This window comes from Brachyistius frenatus, unplaced genomic scaffold (assembly GCF_029030835.1).
Source record: "Brachyistius frenatus isolate BFR_SWC_R1_liver_20210118 unplaced genomic scaffold, ASM2903083v1 Contig_60, whole genome shotgun sequence".
NCBI lineage: Eukaryota > Metazoa > Chordata > Actinopteri > Embiotocidae > Brachyistius > Brachyistius frenatus.
In genome coordinates, this window is record NW_027210659.1 from 1,040,039 (window position 1) to 1,048,755 (window position 8,717).

Consider the following 8,717-nt stretch of genomic DNA (forward strand, 5'->3'; position numbering starts at 1 on the left):
TGTAAAGCACTGGCCTGCTAATAAGAGCATTTAGGAAAATAGAAGCAACAACTGAAATGCTGATCTCTCCTTTGATTTATTTAAAAAACAGCATGCAAAGAAAACTTTTACAATAAAAACTCATTTAAATTATGTTTTGAAGCCTCCCAGAGGTACTAAACAGAAGGTTTAAGAGATATATTTGGTTAAAAAAAATTTTTTTTATCTTACAAGAACTTACATTTCCCCATTGCCTTAACAGAATTTAAATGCCTATATATTCATATATTTAAATGACATTGTGAGCAACATATGTGTAAGTAATGTTTGATAATTAGATCACTCCAATGTCAGCATTTAACAAGCTGTCACACAATAAAAAGGAATAATTGAAGGTCTTCAAGGATGACTTTGTTTGACAACCATGCAATGTTTGGCGTATAGCAGTAATTTAGTTTGAAAAGTATGGTCTAAGGGTCACAATTAGCTGACTGAGCTGGAAGATAGAAAGAAAAAAATATATAACAACGCTGTGAGTCCTGCCTCACATTGAAAAAGTTATTAAAAAATGACATGTAATTTTAAAACTCCTGTATAAAACCATTTTAGCCTAGATTTGGTTGAACTTTTTGGGGATTTTTTTTTTTTTTTTTTAATAATTTAATTAAAGCACATTAACAAAAAATTTAGTCTTGGTCAATTAGTTTATTTGCCTTCTACAGGGGCCTTAGAAGTATGGTTTGCCCAACACCTCCAGTACTTCTGCTCATAATCCGTTGTCCTACGCTGGGACGCTGGGGGTCAGGTGTATTCAAATGTGCCCTGGACCAATAATATTCTTGGGCCGACAGTCAGGGATTTAGCAGTTTGACTAAATCGATCATGGATGTTCTGATTGCATTTTATTGACCAGAAATTTACAGACCAGAAGCTCCAGGGAAATGTGGGCGACTCATCGCAACGTAGCCCTAGCACCCATGAGGTAATGCAATAACAAGTAGTGAATAATCCCACTGACTGCAAATGAAGTAAGATGCTGTATATTATTCATTACAAAAACAATTCAGTCTCCAGGCACTGCTCATCACTGGATGATGCGGTGATGTAATCTAAAGCTGCAGCAGCTCCACACTTACAGACGGGCTGTGACTCAGCACTAATAATGGCTCAGACCAGGAAAGATGTAAGTGGAAAAGTCTGGCGTTATTACTCTGGAACACCTATCTCACTTGCCAAGTGTACAAAGAGCTGTATTACCAGCCACCTCTTAGCCTTGCTTCTGAAATGACTTTGGCAGTTAATATTCCAAACACGATCATTTGGAAAATGTATGCCGTGGAAAAAAAAAAAAGTCTTTCAGAGATCCTTGCTGTTAATGCAATTTACAGTTGTATTTATTTTCCCTAAGAATATAATTATTTCTTGCAGTACAGGCTGCAAGATATTTAACATCAAGTTCTGATGCATTAAAGTACCAATACACATTTAGTGCACTTGAGTGAACAGACAGGAAACAGGGACTTCTTTTGGACATGTTTAATTGAAAATATTATTAAATAAATAGCAAATAATGTAATAAATAACTAAATAAACATTTAAACAATCATCTAAATGACAAAATGACAGTTTCAGCTTGTTGGCCTACAAGAGTGACAGTTTTCCATGATGTAATTAAACTTGTATTACATCCAGTTTCCCCACAGGCCTACACGTGCAGTTAGTCTTTGTGTAATTCACACAAAGATAAATTCAAGTATTGTTTTTGTAAATGTTCACAGTTTTTTTTGTCTTTTTCCCCAAGTCTTTTAAGTGCCCCATTCCACACTGTTAGTACAGCTCCTCTAGGGGGCCTGCTGGTTGGAAGAAACCGGCACATAGAGCTTCATCCCGGCTTGCCCCGTGATGGGGGCACCGCTGTTCTCTAGCTTTTAGAATCGACTCCAGCTCAGTTCATTTTCGATTCCACGAGCCCCGGACGGGCCAGTTCAGTTAAACTAGTCCCGGGAATCTTAGTTGTCACTGCCCAGTCTGTGGTAGACCAACAGAGCCACCATGTAGCTTTTCCCGGCGCTCCTCTCAAACGGCCGGCTGTTTTCGGTCCCCTGGTCGGATTCGGGACAAGTGGTGTTCGGGATCAATTGCTCGCTGGAAGAGGTATTTTCGTCACAGCCGTTCGATCTGTCTGATAGCAGGTTGGAGTTTGCGCTCAGGTCTGAGACGCGTCGAGCCAGCTCGTCTGTCGACTGGAAGGGGAAACTCTTGTATTCGCTCAGCCGACTCTCTGTGTTTTCTACCGGCGTCTCTGCGTCGGCCTCCTCGGTGTAGATCTGCCACAGCACCACCAGGCACAGGATGACCAACCAGCGTTTGGCTTGGCTCTTCTCAGGTGGGGGAAGGTGCATGCGGACTTTAGCGGGGTACATCACCCGGGTGCAGCGCTTCCTCGATCGGATCGGCACGTAGCTCTGCACGGCCGTGGCCGGAGTCGGTATCCGCTCGAAGGTGAAGACCTCCGGTTCCCTGTTGCGGGCGGCTATCCCGGAGTAAGCAAAGCTCTCCTGCTGAACAGTCAGAGACATGCTGCTTGACCGTGTGTACATTTTCTTTTTAGTTTTGTGTCGCTTTCTGTTGATCTTCCCTGTTTGGATCTCTCGTTGCTTCCCTTAAGTCAGATATGACTGCAACGTAGAGTGCTCAGATTTTAAAGGTTGTGTTTTTTAGAAACGCCCATGGATCGCAAGCCACTCCCTGGTGTTTAAACCAACGCACTTTATTGCTCAAGTGAAAAGAAAAAAAAATAACCCAGACATTTGCATGTTCCTACTGTCGTGTCAGCCACTCAGACAAATTACAAATCTGGCGGAGAGAATCTCAATCATCAAGAAGTGGTGAAATAATGTCGATATAATGTTGGAACAAATCAAATATAGGAATTATAGTTTTATATATTATGGTATTTACCTGTAAGTATGCACATTGTGGATTAGGGCAAACATTTAATGATAGATCAAGCGTAATTTAAGCTGCAATAACTTTTTGTTTGGTCTAAATTTAAACGTTTTTCACTGGAATCTTTTTTTAAAATTTTATTCCCATTAATTTTTCCAGCTGTTTGATCTTTCATTCACAGAAATACTGTATTTCCTCAAAATGTGACTGATAGTAAGTGGCCTTTATTTAGGTCAACTCTTTATCATAATCCCTCTGTTTGATAGATTTAAAATTCTAAATTGTATTAGTGTAGTCTCTTATCACACACTTCCATTTTCTTTGTTAAACATTACACTGTTAATACAAACTCAACTTTTTTTTTTTTTTTTTTTTTTTTAAATGAAAAGCACTCCAGCGTTTCAGTGGGCAGAAATTGTGCATCCCTTAACAAGGCTTTTACTGAGGAACATTAAGGAACAACCTCATTGACTTGCATGATTTCCAGACAGCACTTTGAAGTCTAGCTACTGCCATCTTGTGGCGTTTGTACGTTACTGTGAAATACGTATTGGCTGAGAAATTGTACACCTTCTGTAACTGAAATCAGCAAATAAATCAATCAGAACAACTGAAAATGGTAGGATTATGTTGTTGAATTTAGAAAATCTAACTAATGGAAATATACATTGTGCTTTGCTGCCTCGCACATAATACAACAGCCGGGAGTTTATCCTCCCTCATTTTTTCCCCTGGCTATTATATGGGGCTGCGCTTAATTTAGTCATGTCAACCACAAAATACAGTTCATATGTTTATCTATGGCTATGACATAAACCCTCTGGCAACTGCTACTAATTCATGTTCATTTCTACTAATTTGATATTGTACCACACCAGAGTTTAAGTGAGGGAGAGACTGGGCATTCAGAGAGAGAGAGTAGACCATCCCAAAGGGGAAAGAATGTGACACATCAAGGGAGAGCAGCGAAATATGAGGGACATATAGTGGCTGATGGAGATTGGTCAGACAGGCAGAGATGTATATGAGGCTGGAGAGACAGGCAGCGATGGAGATGGAGCTGGAGAGAAGGGAAGAGAAAGCGAAAAAGGAAGGAAGATGAAGAGGAAGATGAAGCTGGGAACAGAGAAAGGGATGGAGATGAAACATTAAAAAGGACGGCCCCCTACTCAGCTGCGAGGAATGACGAAATGTGGAGGAATAAACAAATAGTACAACAAAGAGGAAATTAGGTTGCAAAAACGTGCACAGAGGTGGACAGTCTCACTGTGTTTAAAATCACAAGGAGTCGGTTAAGAAGGAGAGTGGTGGGCATAAAGTGTTTCCTACTCAGGTGACAATTGAGTTGCAGAGTTGCGATTGTGCACATTAGCGCACAACAAATCCTCGACAACTCTAAAGAGAGGAAATTAGAAAATATAAATAACAAAATGAACACTGCCTACTTACAAGCCACAACGGCTTTTTTTTTTTTTACTGGATAACACATTGCCCAAAAAGATCGGCCTTACTCGGACCATTTTAAATTACTAAAATTGCAGCATTAAGATTGGCATTGGTCTGCATTCAAGGTACAGTGCTGCACAGACAATTAATCACATTACTGGGTAGATGCGCAAAAAGATTTACAACCACCAAAAAGAGATAAAAGGGAACATCTTTATTGTAATTGATAAGTTCACCACCCAAAGTAACAAAAGCAAATTAATGGTTAACTTGAAGTGTGTGTCCAGCAAAAGCAGCGATCCTCATTTTGTATTTCTGGACCTGGTGGAGCTCCCTCACCAAAAGGCTGAAACAATTGTGAGGTACCTCCTGAACCGTCTGAAATCTCATTGGTTCCTCAAAGATCACTTGGTTGCATTTGCAAGCGACAGCACAAATTTGACACTGGATCAGAAGTCCGGTGTGGCACAAAGAATGTCTAACTTATACCCAACCATCGTGACCCAGCACTGTCTAAATAATACACTTGAGCTTGCGGCTGTGTTTCAGAAGTGGCAGGTGAACCACTTCCCAGGTTTCATGGGCAAACTATGTACTATACAGCAGATCAAAACCGGAGGCAGCTTGCTGAATGTTCGCAAGAGCTCCATTAGGAACTGACCAATATAAGGCGCATTCTGGATACGCAATGGGTGGGCCGGCTTGTTTCGCACTGTGGCTGCATTGCCGAAAAACATTCAATCACTCAACGCACACTTCTGTTGAGGGAAGTTAAGCAAATCAAAAACCCACAGTGAAAGGGAAATGTATGACGGCTTGCAAAGAAAACTGCGTTCCAATCAGTTCTGTTGCAGAATACCACGGCCTTAATGAACTGGCTCTTCTGTCTGAGTGCCTGCAGAAGGCAAGCCAAGTTTATTTGTATAGCACATTTCAACAACAAGGCAATTCAAAGTGCTTCACATAAAACTATTAAAAGCATCAAAACATAAGGCAAAAGAAAAGGACATTTAAAAACAATTAAGAACAGACATTAAAACATCACAAAACCATATTGTAGCAAGGTTGGTGCTACCGGGGTCTCTCCTGGACACAGATGACACACTCAGTCGTAAAATGCCTTTATTTGCCCGGTCCATACAACAATGTCTATGTGCAACCGCTTCTCCCTGCTCCCTGCTCCCCTTTATTAGGGGAGAGCTCATCAGTTCGTATTCGGCTCAGCTGCGCTCATTACACCAGCCCGGCACTGTCCCCTGCAGCTGAGCTAACCACACCCCGCCACCACATACCCCCACCACCCGACTTAGGCCGGGGAGCCATCCAGCCTAACCTACTCCCCCCCCCAGAGAGCGGGAGAGGAAGTCGGCCACAGTCATCTGCGCCCCCAGCCTATGGATCACCTTGAAGTTAAAAGGCAGTAACGCCAGATACCACCGAGTGATCCGGGCGTTGGTATCCTTCATGCGGTGGAGCCACTGCAGCAGAGCGTGGTCCGAACAGAGGGTGAATGAGCGTCCCAGCAGGTAAAACTGATAGTTTTTACCAAAACTGTTGAGGCTGACAATGCTGCAGTCAGAGGTAGACTGGGGATGGTGGAGTTAATTGACAATCCCAGAATTGTGACCAACCAATCGGCAACAGTTTTAGTCAAATTTAATTCACAACATCCAGAATCGGATGTTCATTATGAGATTGGCCGTTCCTCTACAGCCAATGAGGTGTGCGCAAAGAATGAGTACAGTACAGTCCTGGACAAATAATCCTGGCCCGACCCCTCTCCCTCCAGGATATGGAGAAAGTTGCATTACTAACTAGTGCATTGAATTCCGCCTCTACTCTGAATGCATTCGTGGATTGCGGTGGGCTACACAATCCACTAGAGTTCAGTGTCCAGTGATTAATTGTACCTTACTGTTTCTGTGCAGTTCAGCTGAATGTGAGAGGGGCTTCAGCCACATGATTATAATTTCCAACCGTGCCATGTGTCAGCTCTCATGTTCGTCAAATTACAGGGGCGTCCACTAAGGCTCTGGAACCCGTTTCCACATGTCAGGATCTGGCGGCGACACCATCAATCAGCTGAGGCAACACAGACGAGGGGTAGCTGAGGCTAAAGCAGATGTGCTGGATCCCCTTTGGGCAGTATTTGTGAACAATTCTCAATCTTCTGTTCAATAGTTTTCTTTTTTAAAAGGAGTTTTATGTACTCATGAGCTCTTTATTTAATAAGCTCTCAATCATTTAACTATTTTGAATAGACCACCCCTGTGTTCATCGTTCATTGAATTTACTGAATTTCCAGTGACCATTTGATTTATATGGCAGTTCTATGTAGCAGATAAAAGTGTGTGCTAGGTTGTATTGTAAATAGAAATTACTAATAACTTGTCCAGCTTGCTTCGTTTTTGTATTTTTATTTTGTGACAAATTGTCAAGCCCAAATACATCAAAACTAGGAATTAAGGAATCCTAATCATCAACAACATTTATATTTATTCAAAAAATATCTGTCCTTGCCAAATAATTAATGTTGAAGGTGGGGGTGGGGGGTTGTAGTTTTCCAACATGTGATTTTTGTCACTCAGAGTTGTGTGGTCATTCTGAATGGTGAAATCACAGAATGTCACAGTTGTGGAAGTTGTTGTGAAACCCTGTATTTTCATATGAAAGCTTTGTGTAAGAGGGAAGTGAGGTTATTGTTTATAGTTTTCTGAGTAAAATGTTTGAGGGTCATGAACTAAATATTATAAATAACCTGGAGCCAACAGCTCATCTCTTTTAAATTGCTGCATTTCCACAATCCATTTGAGGCTGCTTATTTAACTCGGCAGTAATTTGCTGACCATTTTGTTTGCACTGGTCACGACCAGGAAGTTAAAACATCCATATTTAATGTAAAAGTAATCCTATTTAGGAATTTTCACAAATAGTTAAAAAACACAACACAAGTTGTTTTTTTTAAGGCACTTAACATTGTAAAGTCCTGACAACAGAACCTTAAAACATTATAAAAAATTCCCAACACTTTCTATGTAAGCAACAGCTCAGAGGAAAACATTGGTGGGAAGGAAAAACTCACTTTCATGCCTCAAGAGAAAAAAGAAAAGTATAGAAATCCAAGACAATAAACGTTGGTAGGGCCAGCAAGAAGAAGTAAGAAGAAGGCATACATTTAATGAGATGCAACGTAATATGCATGCGTGGAGAATAAAAGAGAAAAAAGAGAGGGATTCAGTGCTTCATGAAAGGTCCCCTGGCAGCCTAAGATATAACAGCATAAGTATGACTTAAGGTCACTTGAGCCAGCTCTAACTATAAGCTTTGTCAAAAAGGAAAGTTTTTAAGTCTAGGGTGTTGGTTTCACCGCATTTAAGGGGCCTAAAAGCTTAAAGCTCCTGGATTCTGCTTTTGGAAACTCGAGGCACCACAAGCAGGCCATTATTCTAAAAGCGAAATGCTCTAATTAGGATAATATGCTACTATAAGCTCTTTGAGATAAGATGGAGCTTGGCCATGAGGAACTTTGTGCCACAGGTCATCCTTGTTGTTGAGTTATATCTCTTTTTTTTTTCCTTTCCATTTCAGTCTATTCTCATTGTTTAGTTCATATTTTTGTGTTTCCCTCATCAGTTGGTTTTGTCTTGATCCAAATTACATGTTCCAGTCTTTCATATATATAGCTTGTGATCAGTAGCATCAAAAGCAGTACTGAGATCAAGCAGGAGAAGTATTGAAACAAGTTCATATGTAAGTGATTCTGCCCTGCAGGGAAATAACTTTTTTTTAAAAGAACAATTCAGTTAAATCTGATAATCCACTAAAACAGCCATGCCAAGATATTTGGAAAATGTAGTCTACATAGTGTTCAGTTACTTTTCTTTCACTATTCTTTTTATACTAACTCAGAATCAGACTGCATTTTACCCCGTTATAGCTCTTGGGTTTGATTTTGAAGTACATTCAGTCTCATTGTTTAGAGCTGCTATGTGATTTGGCACAATGGTCTGCTCTAGTGAAAGAAAAGCTTCTGCTGAAAAAAAACCTGATTTTAAAATGAGGAAGAAAAGAAATAAATAATATGAGGAAATGAATCACAAGGTGTTTTAGTTTGCTGCTGGCGACTTGTCATTTCCTTCTGATTCAGCTTTTATGAACACTTTTTCTTGGGAAATTACCCTGAAAATCACCTGGGATTTACAGGGTAAAAATGATACACAGGCTACATTACTCAAATGTAAAGCTACTTTCTCCAGAGTCTGTCCTTCTGGCTGACCTCCTGTCAGATTCAGAGCCTGCCACCGCCGCCGACCCCTCAGCCAGAAGAATATCTGTCGACTCAC

The 8,717-nt window shown here is 40.7% G+C and overlaps 1 protein-coding gene across 1 annotated transcript; it reads right to left on the reverse strand.

Annotated features, from left to right (window-relative positions):
* Positions 1-1,500: 1,500 nt before the first annotated feature.
* ier3 (immediate early response 3) lies at positions 1,501-2,713 on the reverse strand. Its single transcript, XM_069705951.1, has one exon. It carries the CDS (start codon positions 2,577-2,579, stop codon positions 1,989-1,991), a length of 591 nt encoding a protein of 196 aa, XP_069562052.1. The 5' UTR covers positions 2,580-2,713; the 3' UTR covers positions 1,501-1,988.
* Positions 2,714-8,717: the final 6,004 nt, after the last annotated feature.

Coding starts and splice junctions, on each gene's coding strand:
- ier3 (XM_069705951.1), bottom strand. CDS start 2,579: ATGTACACACGGTCAAGCAGCATGTCTCTGACTGTTCAGCAGGAGAGC.